At 57.6% G+C, this 19094-nt stretch overlaps 1 protein-coding gene across 1 annotated transcript in view; it reads right to left on the bottom strand.

Annotated features, from left to right (window-relative positions):
- Nucleotides 1-19094, bottom strand: part of KIRREL1 (kirre like nephrin family adhesion molecule 1) — a 102882-nt gene that overhangs the window by 11714 nt on the left and 72074 nt on the right. The window contains exons 2-8 of the mRNA XM_075908471.1: nt 15550-15699; nt 12986-13135; nt 7692-7849; nt 6128-6278; nt 2480-2585; nt 1825-1973; nt 12-139 (exon numbers count right to left, since the gene is read on the bottom strand). Of these exons, the coding sequence (XP_075764586.1) occupies nt 12-139; nt 1825-1973; nt 2480-2585; nt 6128-6278; nt 7692-7849; nt 12986-13135; nt 15550-15699 (992 nt within the window). The remainder of the gene's footprint in view (nt 1-11; nt 140-1824; nt 1974-2479; nt 2586-6127; nt 6279-7691; nt 7850-12985; nt 13136-15549; nt 15700-19094) is intronic.

Consider the following 19094-nt stretch of genomic DNA (forward strand, 5'->3'; position numbering starts at 1 on the left):
AAGGGAATTACCATGTTGGATTCCTTTTTGGTCCAGGTGAGGGTCAGCGGGGGGTTGCCGGCCCACACACACGTCAGCGTCACGTCCGAGCCGATGTCAGTGGTCATGGGCTTGGGGTCCACCACGATCCGAGGGGCGACTGCAAGAGAGGGGCACGTCAGGCGTGGCTGTGTCCCTGTGGGTGTGTCCGTGTGTGCTCATGGCTTGTATGTCCACATGGCCCCAACAGTGTCCATCCCACGCTTGTGCCTCATCCATGTGTTCATCCCCAGAAGTGTGTGCATGTGCGCCTATCTCGCCTGTAAGTCCATGCTTGTGTGTGTTCATGACCCACGTGTGTGTGTCCGTGTGTGTGTATGTGCATGTCCCTGTGTGTACACGTGCTCAAGTCTTGTGTGTGTGTTTGTTTCTGTGGGTGAATCTACACTGCACCCGTAGGTCGAAATAAGATACGCAGTGTGAGCTAATTGCATATCTTATTTTGATCTAATTTCAAAATAGCTTATTTTGAAATTTGGCGCCGTCTACACAGCATCGAATGTCAAAATAAAGCGCTGTTCCGAAACGTCCCTTGACCCTCGTGGAACAAAAGTTACAGGGACAACAGAACAGTGCACCCGTTATTTCGAAATAACGGACGCATTTAAAGATACGGAATAGCTATTTTGGGATGCTTCCTGAAACAGTGCTGATGTCTAGACATAGCTTCTGTGTGCATGCTCAAGACTTGCGTGTGTGTCTCTGTGTGTCCGTGTGCTCAAGACTTGTGTGTGTGTTTGTCTCTATGTGCTCAATACTCATGTGTGTTTCTGTGTGTCCGTGTGCTCAAGTCTTGTGTGTGTGTGTGTGTCTCTGTGTGTATACATGCTCAAGTCTTGTGTGTGTGTGTGTGTCTCTGTGTGTATACATGCTCAAGTCTTGTGTGTGTGTGTGTGTGTCTCTGTGTGTATACATGCTCAAGTCTTGTGTGTGTGTGTATGTGTCTCTGTGTATACATGCTCAAGTCTTGTGTGTGTGTGTGTGTGTGTGTCTCTGTGTGTATACATGCTCAAGTCTTGTGTGTGTGTGTGTATCTGTGTACTCCTGCTCAAGTCTCGTGTGTGTGTGTGTCTGTGTCTCTGTTACACATGCTCAAGTCTTCTGTGTGACTCTGTATGTGTGGTTAAGACTTGTGTGTGTGTGTTTCTACTCATGCATGTGTGCTTAAGACTTCTGCGTGTATGTGTCATTGTGTGCATATGTGTGCTCAAGGCTCGTGTGTTTGCTTATGGCTTGTGTGTGCATATGTACTCACAGTTTGTGTGTGTGTACCTCATGTGTTCAAGGCTTGTGTCCGTGTGTGTCCATGCGCATGTGTGTTTATGGCTTGTGTGTGAGCCTGCCCCTTGTGTGTATCCATGGCTTGAGTGTGTGTGTTCCTGTGTCTGTGCGTGTGCTCAAGGCTGCTGTGTGTGTGTGTCTGTGTGTGCACATTTGCTCCTGGCCTGTGTACGAGCCTTGCCCATGTGTGCATGTGTGTGCCCCGCGTGTGCATGTGTGCTCATGGCTCCCGCTAGCCTCCAGCCCAGCTGTTCAGGGTCAGCTGGAAGGGCTCCAGCAAGGAGCAGCCTGTGCCCTTGGTGCCCAGGGCCCCGCCTTCGGGTCTCGCCGCTGGCCGTGCATGTGCACCGGGGGCAGGACGTGGTGACACAACGCCAGGCTGGATGGCTGGGAGCCGGGGAGCCAGCGAGGGTCGGTCCGTCCCTCGCCACCTCCTTGCAACACCCCTTCCAGCGGCGACCGTCCCCTCTCAGCTCTGCCCAGGCCGCCCCGCGGGGCACTCACAGTGCACGTCCACCAGCGTGCTGACATTGGTGCTCCCCACGTCGTTGTGCACCTCGCACGAGACGGGTTCCGTGAAGAAGGAATAATCCACCTGCGTCTCGTACTTGCTCTCCTTGGCTTCCTCAATGATCACACCGCCTTTGGCCCACCTGGAGAGAGTGCAGACAATGAAACACTCCTCCCCCTGGAGGGGAGGGAGAGCAGATCCGAGGATACACTCCTCCCCGGGAGGGGGGGGGAGGGCAGACACAGCGAGAGGCTCCTCCCTCTGAGGGTGGAGGGAGAGCAGATCCGAGGATAGACTCCTCCCCCTGTGGGAGGGCAGGGCAGAAACAGCAAAAGGCTCCTCCCTCTGGTGGGGAGGGAAGGGAAGACATAGTGAGAGGCTCCTCCCCCTGAGGGGGGGAAGACACAGCGAGAGGCTCCTCCCCCTGAGGGGGGGCAGACACAGCGAGAGGCTCCGTCCCCCCCCAATGGAAATGGCTCAGCGGGGTGAAGACGGGCTATGGAGCTGTGTCACCCATCGGGGGATGGTTTCAATCGGCCGGGGCGGGAGGGAAGGAGGAGACCGTAGGTGCCGTGAGGCTAGAGGGAACCCGGCGGGAGGCCTCCCCTTTCACTGTATCCCCGCTGGCACCACCCACGCCCCCCTCACCTGTAGCCTCTGATCTCGGGGTTGGCGGTGGCCACGCAGGTGAAGACGACCCTCTCGCCTTCCTGCACCGTCTGGGGCTGGATGGAGAGGGTGACCGTGGGGGGATCTGCCGGGGAGAGATGGAGACTGCGGTCACTGGCAGGGCGCGCAGGAAGGAAACGGAGGCGGGACGGAAACGGGAGGCGGGTGCAGGGCGTGGCTTGCTTTGCCCCCCGCCCAGAGCGCTCTCCCCCGTGGTCCTCTCTCCTCGTGCGGCCACGTGGCGAGGCGGCTCCGCCCCAGGGGGCAGAGCCCTGAGCGACAGGGGTGGGTTTTCCCTGGCTGGGAGTGGGGGGTGGTAAGTCACCGCGGAGGAGGGAGGGGGGGGCTCTGTCCAAAGGCCTCATTCAGCCAGCCCTGGGGCCCGTGCGATGCAGGAGATCCAAGCTGTCCGGTGCCGATGGCTCTTTCTGGCCTTCACCCCACTGACAATGTGGGGAGAGGCAGGGGGGAGGCTGCAATACAGCGCCACTCCCCAGCGGACAGCAGGGCCGGCGCGGGGCAGGACACTGTGGGAAGCTCTGGGGGAAACCAGGCTGCGGACAGTTTGTTGAGCCTCCTGCAGTCTGTGCCCCACACGTGGGGGTCAGCCAGCCCCACCTCAGAGGGCTTGCAGGGTCCCGGGAGAGCTGCAATTCCCTCTGGCCGCCACTAGGTGTCAGTGGTGGGCTGCACAGACACAGCTGGGGATCCAGAGCGGGGAGCACCTGGTTTGCACCACGGGGGGGCGGGGCAGAGACTGGCCCCGGCCCAGCAGTGGCAGACCGGGCACCCCCTCTCCCGCCCGCCATCCACTGGACCCCACTCCCCTCCGGTGAGCAGCCCTCCTGGACAGGGGGGGCCTCGTGCCCCTACACCTGGCAGCCACCTCGGCATGCTCATGGGACCAGGCGACGTCGCAACGTGCCGGGGAGTGGGGGGGGGGCGGGGGGGCAGGGAGCTGCTGCCAAACCGAGGACGGTCTCAGCTCCTCCCGCTTCCCTCCCCACCCCCATGCCAAGGCGTGCCCGGCTGCAGAGACGGGGCCTCGTGGCACTGAAACCTGACCAGGGCTGCCCAGCCGTGGGAGTTAGGGGGACACAAGGGAGGTAACCCCTGGGAACCTCGCGCAGCAGCTACCCCGTCTCTGTCCCTCCGTCGGCAGACACCTCCGCCCTGTCCGTCCGTCCGTCCACCCTCCCTAGTCATCCATCTGTCCATCCCCTCAGCTCCTCCCTATCCATCCGTCCCTCCCTCCATCTGTCCACCCTCCCTATTCATCTGTCCATCCATCCATTCACCCCCTCTCTATCCATCCATCTGTCCAACCTCCCTATCCATCCATCCATCCATCTGTCCATGCGTTCACCCCTCTCTATCCATCCATCTGTCCATCCATGCATTCACCCCTCCCTATCCTTCCATTCGTCCCTATCCATCCATCCATCCATCCATCCATCCATCCATCCAACCTCCCTATCCATCCATCCGTCCATGCATTCACCCCTCCCTATCCTTCCATTCGTCCCTATCCATCTGTCCATCCATCCACCCGTCCATCCGTTCACCCCCTCCCTATCCATCCATCTGTCCAACCTCCCTATCCATCCATCCATCCATCCATCCATCCATCTGTCCATGCGTTCACCCCTCTCTATCCATCCATCTGTCCAACCTCCCTATCCATCCATCCATCCATCCATCCATCCATCCATCCATCTGTCCATGCGTTCACCCCTCTCTATCCATCCATCTGTTCAACCTCCCTATCCATCCATCCATCCATCCATCCATCCATCCATCCATCCATCTGTCCATGCGTTCACCCCTCCCTATCCATCCATCTGTCCATCCATGCATTCACCCCTCCATATCCTTCCATTCATTCCTATCCATCCATCTATCCATACATCCATCCACCTGTCCATCCGTTCACCCCTCCCTATCCTTCCATTCGTCCCTATCCATCCATCCATCCATCCATCCATCAATGCACCCATCCATCCGTTCACCCCCTCCCTATCCATCCATCTGTCCATCCATCCATTCGTCCATGCATTCACCCCTCCCTATCCTTCCATCTGTCCGTCCATCCATCTGTTCATGCGTTCACCCCTCCCTATCCATCCATCCGTCCATCCATGAATCCATCCCCTCTCTATCCTCAGACACTCTGTTTCTCCATCTGCAGACACCCCCTCCCTACCCATCCATCCTTCCACCCCCTACCTATTAGGGATGTAATAGTGTAGCCGGTTAAAGATATCGGCTACACGCATGCGCACACACACGCACGCACACACACACACACACACACACACCCCTCTGCAGCTTTGCTAGTGGGCTGCCCAGCAGCTCCGCTCAGTCCTGGCTCACGGCGGGTCCAGGGAGCCAGGGGCAGCCAGTCCATAGAGGTGACCCAGGCGGTCGCCTAGTTCACCAAGTTAAATGGGGCGCCAAATGGTGGCGCAATATCATTGAGGGGTTTGGAGGTGGGGCGCCGATTGCAGGGTTCGCCTAGGGCGCCAGTTGCTGGCAGCTAGTCTAGGGCCGCCCCTGCGGGGGGCTACCCCCACTGCAGCTCTGCAATAACCCTCCTAGCACAGAGCCGCAGCAGGGTAGTTGCCAGACCTGGCGCTCGCAGTGCTAACCCATATCGGTCCCTCCATTCACCCCTCCCTATCCATCCCTACTCCTCCATCCTTCCATCCATTCCCACCTCCTCCATCCCATTCATCCGTACCTCTTCCACCCTTCTTATCCATCCACCCTCTCCCTACCCATCCCATCCCTACCTCCTCCACCCTTCCCCATTCATCCTTCCATCACCCCCTCCCTATCCATCCCTCCATCCCCAAACACCCCTTCCCTATACCTCCATCTGCAGACACTCCTCTCTTTCTGTCCATCCATCCCCAGACACCCTCTCCCCCTCTCTTCTCTCCATCCCCAGACACCCTCTCCCCCTCTCTTCTCTCCATCCCCAGACACCCTCTCCCCCTCTCTTCTCTCCATCCCCAGACACCCTCTCCCCCTCTCTTCTCTCCATCCCCAGACGCCCCCTCCCCCTCTCTTCTCTCCATCCCCAGACACCCTCTCCCCCTCTCTTCTCTCCATCCCCAGACGCCCCCTCCCCCTCTCTTCTCTCCATCCCCAGACACCCTCTCCCCCTCTCTTCTCTCCATCCCCAGACACCCTCTCCCCCTCTCTTCTCTCCATCCCCAGACACCCTCTCCCCCTCTCTTCTCTCCATCCCCAGACGCCCCCTCCCCCTCTCTTCTCTCCATCCCCAGACACCCTCTCCCCCTCTCTTCTCTCCATCCCCAGACACCCTCTCCCCCTCTCTTCTCTCCATCCCCAGACACCCTCTCCCCCTCTCTTCTCTCCATCCCCAGACGCCCCCTCTCCCTTCCTCCGCCCCCCCCACGCACCCCTCTCTATGCGCCGAGCACGGGAGGTGAGCTGTGCTCCCCCCTCACCACAGATGCAGCCTCCTGAGGGCTGCCCCCTGCCGTGCGCCTCCTTGGTTACCCCAGGGGCTGTAAGTGGCCGTGTTCTGCCCCACGGTAACCGCCGGGGGAGGGGGACCCAGGCCAGGTTCCCCAGCAGCGGGGCGGGGGAGGGACTCACGGTGCACGTTCAGCTTGACGGAGGTCTCCTTGCCGGCGGGGATGGCGTCGTTGGCGCTCCGGCAGGAGAAGACCCGCCCGATGTCCAGGTCTGTGGGGTTGATGGGGAGCAGGCTGACCGTGGTCTCCCTCTTGCCATCGACGAGCACTTCCTGCCCGCGGGGAAGAGGCGAAGGTCAAGCCACAGGCCTACGGCCCCGGTGGAGACACCCACAGGCACCGGCATGCGCAGAACTCGGCCGCCCAGACTCCCTTCCCCCTGCTTTGGGCACCAGACTATGCTCCGCCCCCGGCCTGGGAGAAGAACCAGGAAGCCTCGTGTCCATTTCACCGCTCTAACCACTAGTCCCATTCCCAGCCAGAGCTAGGAAGTGAACAGAGGAGTCCTGATTTATAGTTCATCGCTCTAGCCACTAGACAGCACTCCCTGCTCTGGTGGGTGAAAGAATCCAGAAGCCCTAGGCCACAGCCCTCCTGATCTAACCACTAGAACCCACTGCCCTCCCCAGGGCGGCAGGTTTGCAGAAGTTCTGGGGGTGCCTAGAATGCCCAGAGCCCCTCCCGTACTCAACCCCCCCCACCTTCCTAAGGCTCTGGGGGGGACTTTGGGTGGGGAGGGGTGCCTGCTTGAAGGAGGGAGTTTGGGTGTTGAGTGTCGCAGGGATAGACCTGGCCTCAAACTTTGGTGCAGCTGGGTCCTGAGCCAGGAATATCCCTGGTGCCCGGGCACCACGGGCCAATATAACTCACCACCTATGCCCCTCCTTGAGCTGGGGAGAGAACCCAAGTGTCCTGGCTCCTAGGCCCCAGCCACTCTAACCACTAGACCTCACTCCTCTCCCACAACAACCCAGGTGTCCTCCTGTAACCCCTCGCTGGAAAAATCACCCCCCAACTTTCTGATGATGCAACTGCTGGGGAGAATCTTTGTGGATGGGGCCCGGCGCTGGGCCGGCGAGCACTAACCCTGCAGGGACTGGTTTCTGAATGCATCTGGAATCACCCCTGCACCTCCGCCCCCCACCTCCGAACGGCCTGTGACCCCCCCAAGAAACGCCCCCCGAGTTCATCAGGATGAACATTCGGCTTCCGCGTGCTCTTGAAACCCGTGCCCTGCTCTGCCAGGCAAACGAACCGAACTGATTAGAGAGGGAGGGGGTGGGGCCGGCGTTTGCTTCCAAGAATGAACATGGATCCGGGGACAGCCCTGGGGGGGCGAGAGGCCTGCACGCCCCCAGAATGAGCGCAGCAGGAGGGAAGAGGCGCTCGGCTACCCGCCGTGGGACAGCCAGCCACAGGACTGGGGGGCAGACCCTCCCTGATTGGTTCCATCCTCAGTCTGCAGGGGGCTGTGCTGAGAACTTTCCAGCTCGTTTCGTGGATGCAGGAGAAAAGGGGCCCAGGGTTTTGAGGGACGCGCGACAGAGTTAGAGGGGGGCTGCTCTCCTGTACCCTTCTTGTGGGGGTTTTGAACGGCGCCCGCCACCCCAGTCTGCCTCCCGCTTGGCCCCCCGCACGCCTCGTGTCCTGGGCACAGGCAAAGTCTGGGCGGCTGGGCCCCGTACCGTGCTGGCGATGGCTCCCTCCTGCTGCAGCCCGTCCCGGAACCAGACGATGGTGGCGGCGGGCTTGGCGCTGCGAGCCCGGCACGTCAGGTTGTACGGCGTGCCCGCCCGCAGCAGGATCTCGGGGGCACCGTCGATCACCGGGTCCTCGGGGGGAACTAGCGGCAGAGGAGAGAGAGAGGCCGGTGAGTGCCGGGTTGGCTCAGGTCCAGGCAGGAGGCTTTGCTGGCAGACTCCGCGCCCTCTGCTGCCCACAATACACCCAGGACATCGCGGCCGGTGAGAGCGGGTGGAGGGGGACCAGACTCCCTGGTCCCGCTAGTCCCCCTCCCCTGCATCAGGGGAGGGGGAAGAGCTGGGGTGGGGGCGGAGCAAGGGTAGGGTGGGGGGCGGAGTGGGAGTGGGGAGAGGCGGGGCTTAGGGCGGAGATGGATTGTCCCGGCCTTTCCCCGTGCTGTGGTTCTGGTCACATGGCTGGTGCCCCCACGCCCCATGTCACTCCCTCACCAGTCGCCACGGTAAGGAATGTGAGAAATTCAGGGGCTAACATGCGGGGAACGCATAGGTCAGCATGAGGGAAACTGAGGCACCAGTGTGCTGTGGCAGAGCAGTGAGGCACTGGGAGCAGACCACACCATTCATATGGATCTGAGCTAAGCCACGGTCCACCCATTCCAGCATCTCCCCCTCCTGCTGCCCCAATTCAGACCATTGGTCCATCCAGATCCCCAGCGTGCCCATAAGGCAGATGTCTGGCTGAGCAGATAATGCCAGGAAGGGATTCATCCCTGACACCACCTACTCTGGTGACCAGCTCAGAGCCCTCACCCTTTTATTGTAACCCGAAAACCTGCACCAATCACCAACGGGCCTCCATCGATCCAGCCACATTCAAGAAAACTCCGTCCTGAGTCTTGGACCCCAGGAAATGAACCATTTTTGAGACTTAAAACAGTTTTCCAGGCTCAAAGTGGGATCCAAGTTGAAATCTTAAAATTGTGAATTGAAAATCCAGGAAAAAAAACATTCATTGATTTGGATCAACCATGACACCTTATGTGGATAATTCTGAAATGTTTCATTTCAGTGTGTGCATGTATGTGCGTGTGTGCATGTGTGTTCATTTCTCTTTGAGTATGTGTGTGTGTTCATTTCAGTGTGTGCGTGTATGTGTGTTCATTTCTCTGTGTGTATGTGTATTAATTTCAGTGTGTGTGCGTGTGTGTGTATGTTCACTTCAGTGTGTGTATGTGTGTTCATTTCAGTGTGTGTGTGTGTGTGTGTATGGGTGTTCATTTCTCTGTGTGTATGTGTATTCATTTCAGTGTGTGTGCGTGTGTGTGCATGTTCATTTCAGTGTGTGTGTATGTGTGTGTGTTCATTTCAGTGTGTGCGTATGTTCATTTCAGTGTGTGTGTGTGTGTGTTCATTTCAGTGTGTGCGCGCGTGTGTATGTGTATTCATTTCAGTGTGTGTATGTATATGTGTTTATTTCTCTGTGTGTGTGTGTGTGTGTGTATGTGTTCATTTCTGTGTGTGTGTGTGTTTGTGAGAGTGTGTGTAGAAACCAAAACTCTTTCTTTTAAAAATGTTGACGATTTCAGGACATTTGTTGCAACCAAACCTCCCTTGCCAATCGTTTCAGCCTTGACAAAGTCGGCAAAAAATCGTTTTGCCTCAAAATTCCTGATCAGCAGCGTTCCACGAAATCGGCCGTCTCCGACAGACCCCGGAGACCGAAGGGAAAGCCCAGCCAGAGATGCTATCTAAAGGCAGCTCCATGCGCTATTCTGTTAGATGAACTACACAGAGAGAGATCTGTGTCTAACGAGGGCTTTATGTAATATGCTTACGAGCTTTGTCTTGGACTTGCAGATCTTTCTGCAGGGAAAAGGGCTTTACAAAAAGCTCTACCAAGTTGCGCTGCAGCGCGAGCGGAGATTTTTGGTGGCTCTTTTAACCAGCGCACCGTTTAATGAATCCAGGCTGTGTCACTGAAAAATTGATGATGCTCTAATAAAGGGAAACTGATTAGCAGCACTCAAAAAAAAAAAAAAAAAAAAGACATAGGCCTTCTTCCCGGCTCTTTGTAAGTGATGTCGGGATTTGACAGCTGATTGTCAAGCAGGACGCCAAGCTGGGGAAGTTGCTTTTCTGTGCATGAATCCCCTTTGTGATTGATATCGAAAGCCCCATTACTGATTTATTAGGGTTTGATTTAAAAATAAAAATAAAAGAAGAGCGTGTTTGGAGCGAAGAACAAAACCCGAAGAGAAAGAAACTGGGACAGCGCGGAAAGATCTCTGCTCCCAACCTCCCCGCGAAGCGTGAAGCCGGCTGGGCGTGAGCTGCTATATGCCCTGCTCTTGCAGCTGGGACAGTGCATGGCTTTCTTCTCTTTTCGCCGGCAGGTGCAGTCCCCAGAGGGCGCTGTAAAAGGTGGAGCAGGGCGGCTAGAGCTGGGGGTTGGCGTAAAGTCTGTGCTTTGCAGGTAGCATGGGATTTTTCCGCCACGATGGATGCCGCGGACAGGCACCATCGGTTTCAGCTCGCCCCCTGGGGGGTTTCTCTGCAGTTAGGCAAACGCTGAATGGGTGTCTAGAGGTGGCAGCAGCGTATGGAGAGGAAGGGTAGAACCGAGCAGAGACGGATGCTGTCGCTGGTCCAATCAGGAGATCAGCTTCCTCAGTTTCTTTTGCTGCTCCTTGCACATATCCAGGGCATCCCTGCCCTCAGCTGCTTCATCTTCCTACCCCAATCTGAGCCTTCAGGGGTTTTATGTCAGGCTTCTTCTACCTCCTTACGGTTGGCAGCATGGGCGGTGGGTAATGTAGGCAAGGGAAGGCCTTGCCTTCCCAAAACTGCCCGCACTGCCTAGCCAATGAGGAGGGCTGGGGCCATGGCGCCGGGAAGGTTCAGGCTTGAGGGCTGGAGTTGGGCGGGGCTTTTTGTTGAAGGGGTGCGGTCTCAAGGAAGGGTGTGGCTTTGGGCAAAGGGGGCGGGGCTTGGACTTGGCTTCCCCAGCTGGGCCTTCACCCACTGCCCATGGTTGGCAGAGAGGGGATTTTCTGCCCTAGGAGCAGGCAGCTCAGAGGTGCTGTTGCTGAAGGCAAGTGACCCCTGCCCTTATCTACAGAACCCCTGGGTATTCAGGGCCCCCCAGCGTCCAACCCCTGGGGTTTTGGAGCACCTGGCTAACAAGGCCGCAGGACCATGGGGCAGGCAGGATCGCTAAGGCTGCTGGACACGGGCAGAGCCTCCGGTTTCCTCTGGCTCTTTAGCTCCTGCAGGGTCCAGTGTTTCCCTGAGCCATCTACCGAAAGCCTCGCCTGGATGGAGTCATGGGAAGGGGGAGCTGGCAGAGCCGATCCCCGGTGCATGGAGTTAGGAAAGCAAACTCCAGACTTCTTTCCAACATGCGGGATCCAAACAGCCTCCTGCCATCGCCCGTCCTTCAGATCCCCCCCAAAACATCTCTCAGGCCCCCCGATCCTCTAAGGTGCCATCATAAGAACCTTTCAAACTACTCCTGGGCACTGCCCCCCCCCCCCCGAACAAGTGACCGGGTGGGAACTGCCCCCCCAGAACACGAGCGACTGGAAGGGAATCCGCCCCTGCAGCTGCCCACTCAGTACTCCAGTAGCATCGCCCTGGCTAGTTCCTTCCCTTTTATCTCCCAGCTTGAGAATACGAATTTCAATGCAAGAGAAGAAGGGGGGGAGAAAAAATCAGCCCCAAATTCCATTCATGCAACATTTCGGTTGCGGCTTTTTACAAGGCACCAAAGTCAGGGAAATCAAAGTTACAGCACCCGCAGCTGCCGTAACTCAGCCACGGCACGCATATAGATTAAGGCATTAAAGAGAGCTGCACATCCAGGGCCCGCGAGGGCTGGGGGAGGCGGCGGGGGAGCGGCGCCGAGTTGTTTGTGTTTCATTTTCGAGCGAGCTGGTTCCAAAGGCTCGTTACAGAGCTCAGGGTGGCTGGCAGCCCAGCGCCGCCTGGCAGGGGCTGTGTGCCATGGGTCTGGGGCAGGCGGGAAAACATGCTCTTCTCCCATAGTTAGGGTGCAGGGAAACGCCCCAAGGGGAGACGCTCGCGCAAGGGAGCGCCTGCCAGGTCTGCTGAGTGGGTGTCCCCAGAGGGAAAGGGAGTAAGGTTAGATAGTACCTAACCCTACTGATCCTCTCTGGGTCAGTGCTGACCTCAGTGCCTCAGCACGGCACTAGGGGGCGCTGTGCTGCAGGGATAGGGGGCTCCATAGGGGGCGCTCTAGAGTACCACTGACCGCAATGCCGCATCACGGCACTAGGGGGTGCTGTGCTGCAGGGATAGGGGGGCTCCATAGGGGGCGCTCTAGAGCACCACTGACCACAATGCCGCATCATGGCACTAGGGGGCGCTGTGCTGCAGGTATAGGGGGCTCCATAGGGGGCGCTCTAGAGCACCACTGACCGCAATGCCGCATCATGGCACTAGGGGGCGCTGTGCAGCAGGGATAGGGGGGCTCCATAGGGGGCGCTCTAGAGCACCACTGACCACAATGCCGCATCATGGCACTAGGGGGCGCTGTGCTGCAGGTATAGGGGGCTCCATAGGGGGCGCTCTAGAGCACCACTGACCGCAATGCCGCATCATGGCACTAGGGGGCGCTGTGCAGCCGGGATAGGGGGCTCCATAGGGGGCGCTCTAGAGCACCACTGACCGCAATGCCGCATCACGGCACTAGGGGGCGCTGTGCAGCAGGGATAGGGGGGCTCCATAGGGGGCGCTCTACAGCACCACTGACCACAATGCTGCATCACGGCACTAGGGGGCGCTGTGCAGCCAGGATAGGGGGCTCCATAGCGGGCGCTCTAGAGCACCACTGACCGCAATGCCGCATCATGGCACTAGGGGGCGCTGTACAGCAGGGATGGGGGGCTACACAGGGGGCGCTCTACAGCACCACTGACCGCAATGCTGCATCACGGCCCTAGGGGGCGCTGTGCAGCCGGGATAGGGGGCTCCATAGGGGGCGCTCTAGAGCACCACTGACCGCAATGCCGCATCACGGCACTAGGGGGCGCTGTGCAGCAGGGAGCAGGGTTCATTGGGGGACACCAGCACGAGCACAAGAGCACCCCCTGCTGAGTCACTGCCGGTCACCCATTGCAGAACCAGCCCAGAGTCACCGGTGAGCAACTTTGCACCCAATCCCTCAAGAGACAGAGCTGAGTCCAAAGCTGGGTGCAGCCCTGTTGGGGGGAGAGGAAAGGGGGCTGGAGGGAGGCCTGCGGCAGGTGGCCCCTTACTCAGGATGGTGAGCTTGGCCCGCCGGGAGCGCAGCGCCGCTTCCGTGGCCTGGCATTCATACGAGGCGTCATCCGAGAGCTCGGCGTCGGTGATCTCCAGGTTGTATTGCCCGGATTCCGCTGTGCCGATGATCCGGTAGCGCGGCCAGGCTGCAGGAAGAGATGGGACAGACAGTGAGGTGATGGGATGCTGCGGGGAGGGGCGCACCCCTCAGTGCACCCCACACACGGTATGTGGAGACGAAAGGGACGTGGCATGGGGTTGGAGGCACGAGAGACAAGGGAAGGGGCGATCCTCTGGCACCCCAAGCCCCTTTACAGAGGGGAACTATGATGTCACCAGACATCGCTGCAGCCACCTCTGGGGTGGAGCGAGGCAGCCGTTTAACGGCTTCTCAGCAACACTGCCCAGGGATTGCTCCCCCAGTGCTGAAATGCAGTCATCTCTGGGGTGGAGCGTGGCAGCTGTTTCCCAGCCACACAGTGCTGCTCCGTTCACCAAGGCGTGAAATGCAACCTCATCTGGGGTGGGGCATGGCAGCTGCTTCCCAGCAATACACAACAATACAGCGCAGCAAGGGAGGAACTGAAACACGACAGGAGCCAGCGCATCCTTGTCAGAGTTGGAACGGGGCCAGGAAATGTGGCAGACGAGGGTCTGTGGGGTGTGTTACGCTGTGGGCAGCCAGTGCTGAGATCTCAAGTGAGCAAGAGTGCTTAAGACTGTCCTGTCCCATCCCATCTGAAAGACACAGGAAGATAGAATGCTTCAGAAGAAGGGAGGCAATGTGGCTTAGTGGTTAATGCTCAGGCTGGGGACTTGGGAAGATCTGTGTCCTACTTCTGCCATTGATCTGCTGGGGTACTCCGGGCAAGTCACTTCCCTGCTCTGTGCCTCAGTTTCCCTCTCTGCACAGTGGGGATAAAGGCACCGAGCTCCTTCGTAAAGCACTTTGAGATCTACCGATTAATAAGAGGGAGGGGCTATTATGAATTCTGGAATAACGAGGACAGGTTAATTCTCTAATAGCAGGCAGTTTATGGAGAGTTTGTCCTACTATCTGTATAAACCCTGAATCCTGCTAACCAGGGGAGGGTAGTAATTTTTGATGGGGGGGGGCCACACCACGAATTTGGTAAGTGGTCCAGGGCCGGACTCTTCCTTGATGTTATTGGAGGTGCGGGGTCTGGGAGGGAGGTTGGGTGCAGGAGGGAGCTTGGGGTAAGGGACTGGGGTGCAGGAGGGGGGGTGGGGTCTGGGAGGGAGGTTGGGTGCAGGAGGGGTGAAGGGTGTGGGAGGGAGTTGTAACTTGGCGCAGGGGTACAGGAGAGGGTGCAGGGGTTTGAGTCGTGATCTAGGGCAGGGAATTGGGGTTCAGGGTCTGAGGGGTGCAGGGTCCGGAAGGGAAAGCAAGGTCTGGGAGGGGTATGAGTACAGGAGAAGATTATGACCCTGAGGACAGGTGTAGGGGGGGTGCAGGATCTGGGAAGGGCTTGTGACCCGGGGTAGGAGGGACTGCAGGGATTTAGGTTGTGACCTGGGGCAGGGGATTGGGGGGCAGGGTCTCAGAGGGGCATGGAGGAGGGGGTGCAGAGAGTTTAGGTTCTGTGGGACGGGTGCAGGAGGGGAAGCAGAGAGTTGGGGGGAGGGAGGGGCTGGGGTGTCAGAGGCAGGCTCTGGCCAGGAGGCCTGTATCTAGGTGACTCCCAGCCAGCAGCCCAGCAGGTCCCTCAGGCAGGCCCTGCGCACCGTGCAAAACGGCCAGCTGCGGGAGCCATGTGCTGGGGAGGAGGGTATTACTTGAGGCTCCCGCTGGACCTTAGGCTGGATTTGGGGACCTGGCGGGTCAAATCCAGCCCACGGGCCGTCTTTTGCCTGCCCTTGTGCTAACCTCTAGGAGCTCATGCTATCTTGTGGCAGGCAGTTCCACAGGCCAAATCTGCCCTGCAGTGAAGAAGAGGCGGCTCCCCCAGGGCTCATAAAACCCCTAGAGCCTGGAAGACGATTCAGTGTGCAGCACGAGAGTGGGCCCCTGCTGCTACTCTGTGGAAACCAACAGAGGTCCATCCCGCATTCATTCCGCCCTGCCTTCCCCGTGTCAGAAGAGCCCGCCCCCCTGCGTCGCATCCAGCAGGGGGCGCCGTTGTCCCAGCTAACGGCACGTGCGGCAGAAAGCCCGAGCGAAGCGACGGATGCGCAGCGCAGGAACGGAAACTGGGATGCCGGAGGGGAAAGGAGTGGGCTGCCGGGAAGCCTGACCACCAGCTGATTGGCCGATGCCCGCGGGCTTGGGAATTGCAGGGGCTGGCAACCGAATCCGCCTGGGCGGCCCTCAGTGTTCCTTGGACAGTGGCAGGGTCCGGTTAACGCCGAGGACTCTCCAAGTCCCTTTATTCCATTGAAATTAACACCAGGAAGCCGGCACTCAAGTCCCCCAGCACAGCCTGCACGTTCTCCCTGATGGACCACTTGTGCCTTGTTGACTACGCCCCGGTGGTGCAGGGTGACAGGGAAGCAACGGCTCCGTGACCCATAAACCCAGCCCCGGCCGGCGCGTCGGTACCTTTCAGTCCCTGCCCCATGCCCAGCGCCAGGCCATCTTTGGTCCATTGCACGATCCCGGAGTAGTTCAGCACCACGCAGGACAGGACCAGCCTTTGCCCGGCCACCACCGTCTGGTCCTCCGGCTCCTCGCTGAACCGGGTCTGGACAACTGGGAAGGGAGAGAGGAGGAGCGTTAGCGCAGCCCCGAACCCCGGACCCGCTTCTCTCAGCAGCGACGGGAGGAGGGGGGGCCCCCTGCGGAGCCCCACACACTGCTGCTCCCTGCAGCCTAGCGCCCCCTAGCACTGCACTGGGGCTGGCAATGATGGGAAGGGGAGAGCGCCCTCTATGGGCCCCCCATCCTGCTCCCTGCAGCCCAGCACCCCCTAGCACTGCACTGGGGCTGGCACTGATGGGAAGGGGAGAGCGCCCCCTATGGGCCCCCAATCCTGCTCCCTGCAGCCCAGCACCCCCTAGCACTGCACTGGGGCTGGCACTGATGGGAAGAGGAGAGCGCCCTCTATGGGCCCCCCATCCTGCTCCCTGCAGCCCAGCACCCCCTAGCACTGCACTGGGGTTGGCACCGATGGGAAGAGGAGAGCGCCCCCTATGGGCCCCCCCATCCTGCTCCCTGCAGCCCAGCACCCCCTAGCACTGCACTGGGGTTGGCACTGATGGGAAGAGGAGAGCGCCCCCTATGGGCCCCCCATCCTGCTCCCTGCAGCCCAGCACCCCCTAGCACTGCACTGGGGTTGGCACCGATGGGAAGAGGAGAGCGCCCCCTATGGGCCCCCCCATCCTGCTCCCTGCAGCCCAGCACCCCCTAGCACTGCACTGGGGCTGGCACCGATGGGAAGGGGAGAGCGCCCCCTATGGGCCCCCCATCCCGCTCCCTGCAGCCCAGCACCATCTTGGGCCATGCTGGGGTCAGCGCTGACTGGGAGGGGAAAGCACCCCCTTTCCGAGCCCCACTCCCTGCAGCACGGCGCCCCCTAGTGCTGCCCTGGAGCAATGAGGTCAGCCCCGGGAGAGGCTTGCGTGGGACTCTGGGTGCAGCACTGGGGAAACCTGGCCCTGTGTGTGTGTGGTTTGTGCACAGCCCATGTGAGGCTGTGCCTGGGCTGAGGGTTATGGGGTGTGCATGCTGTGGGACTGACGCTGTTATATGGTGTACGACTGTTGCCCCACAATGTAGGCTGTGTCCAGCACGGCTCAGCGGGGACTTTGTGGAAAAGGCGTCGGGCAGCATGTGTGAATGCGTGTGGAGATTGTGTGTTCTGCCACAGGCATTAGGCACCAGTAAGGGGGAGTATGTGGTGTGTAATGTGTGTTTTGTATACAATGTGCATGAATGCGAGTCTGCCATGTGCGGCCATGTGCATTACAAGTGCCTGTGTTGTGTGTTGTTCTGTGTGCAGCCTGCAAGGGAGCCAGTGTGCATGTGTGTATTTAGCTGCGCGTTCTCCTAGGTGCAGTATGTCTTTGGATGTGTTCTGTTGTGTACAGCCTGTGTGAGTATCTGGTTGTGTGTTCTCCTAAATATTGTGTATCTATGGGTGTATTCTGTTGTATATAGCCTGTGTGTGTATCTAGCTGGGTGTTATGCATGTACATTGTAAGTAGCCTGTGTATAACAGTGTAGCTACGTTGTGTTACACCTCAGTGTATGTTTATATTGTGTAGTGCGCCTCTATGTGTGTGTGTTTCCAGGCTGTGTGTAAAGAGGGTGGCTAGGAGTGGGCACGAGGGTAGCAGGCTGTGTGTGGTGGACAGCCTGTGTGTGTGTGCATGTGGGTTGCTATGCTATGCATGTGTGTGAGTGTGTGGTTTGTTCAGCCTCTGCCTGGGGCTAGCATTTTCCATCTACCCCCCAGCCCCTTCCATCTCCTCTCCGGCTGGGCCCAGCTGGCTCAGTCCACAACCACTGGGTGGAGCCCCAAACACAGCCAGGACACGGGGTTCCCCGACCTCCTGACGTCCCCCTGCCCCGCCAGGGAGATCAATAGCCGCGTCTTTCCACAACAGCAGCTGGTCACATGGCAGTGAATTCACAGAGAGCCTGGGGGGTTACAGAGCATCAATAGCGGGACAGGGAGGCTGGGGGGAGGAGAGGGGAGGAGATGTTCTTTTGAGAGGGATCAACAAACGTGGACAAAGGGGATCCAGTGGCTATAGTATACTTAGATTTCCAGAAAGCCTTTGACAAGGTCCCTCCCCAAAGGCTCTTAAGTAAAGTAAATTGTCATGGGATAAGAGGGAAGGTCCTTTCATGGACTGATAAATCATTAAAAGACAGGAAACAAAGGGTAAGAATAAATGGTCAGTTTTCTGCCTGGAAAGAGGTAACTAGCGGGGTTCCCCAAGGGTCTGTACTGGGACCAATTCTATTCAACTTATTTATAAATGACCAAGAGAAAAGGGTAAACAGTGAGGTGGCAACATTTGCAGAGGTTACCAAACTACTCAAGACACTTTAGACCAAAGTAGACTCTGAAGAGCTTCACAAAGATCTCGCCAAACTAAGTGATTGGGCAACAAAATGGCAAATGAAATTAAACGTTGATCAATGTAAAGTTATGCACATTAGAAACAATAATCCCAACTACACATACAATATGATGGAGACGAATTTAGCTACTCGAGAGAGATCTTGGGGTCGCTGTGGATAATTCCCTGAAAACATCCACTCAGTGTGCAGCGGCAGTCAAAAAAGCAAACAGAATGTTAGGAGTCATTTAAAAAGGGATAGTGAATAAGACTGCCTCCGTAGAAATCCATGGCATGCCCACATCTTGAATACTGCGTAGACATGGTCGCCTCGTTTCCAAAAAGATATCTTGGCATTGGAAAAGGTTCAGAAAAGGGCAACAAAAATGATGAGGGGTTTGGAACGGATCCCATATGAAGAGAGATTAAAAAGACTTAGACATTTCAGTTTAGAAAAGAGGAGACTAAGGGGGGATATGATAGAGGTGTATAAAATCATGACTGGTGTGGAAAAAGTGAATAAGGGAAAGTTATTTACTTGATTCCATAGTGTAAGAACTAGGGGTCACTAAATGAAATTAATAGGTAGCAGTTTTAGAACGACAAAAGGATGTTTTTCTTTATGCAGTGTACAGACAACCTGTGGAACTCCTCGCCAGAGGATGTGGTGAAGGCTAGGACTTTAACAGGGTTCAGAAAACAGCTAGATAGATTCATGGAGGTTAGGTCCATCAATGGCTATTAGCCAGGAGAGGTAGGAATGGTGTCCCTAGCCTCTTTTTGTCTGGAGAGGAATCACATGCTGATTATCTGTTGTGTTCCCTCCCTCTGGGGCAAGCATGTCCAAAGTCCGGCCCGCGGGCCAATTGCGGCCCGTGTTCCGGTTTAATACGGCCCCCCCAGGTAATTTGGCAATATCTATCTTTTATGGCCCCTACGAATCCATATGTATTGAGATGAATACATTGTAAAATCTCAGTTAATGTCAGTTGGTCTAAATCAGTTATAAATATATTTGGACACAACATGTATACTTGGTGTTATGTTCCTGTTTATATTTTTTGAACTTAAAAGTTG

The sequence above is a fragment of the Pelodiscus sinensis genome, chromosome 24 (assembly GCF_049634645.1).
Source record: "Pelodiscus sinensis isolate JC-2024 chromosome 24, ASM4963464v1, whole genome shotgun sequence".
Classification (NCBI taxonomy): domain Eukaryota; kingdom Metazoa; phylum Chordata; order Testudines; family Trionychidae; genus Pelodiscus; species Pelodiscus sinensis.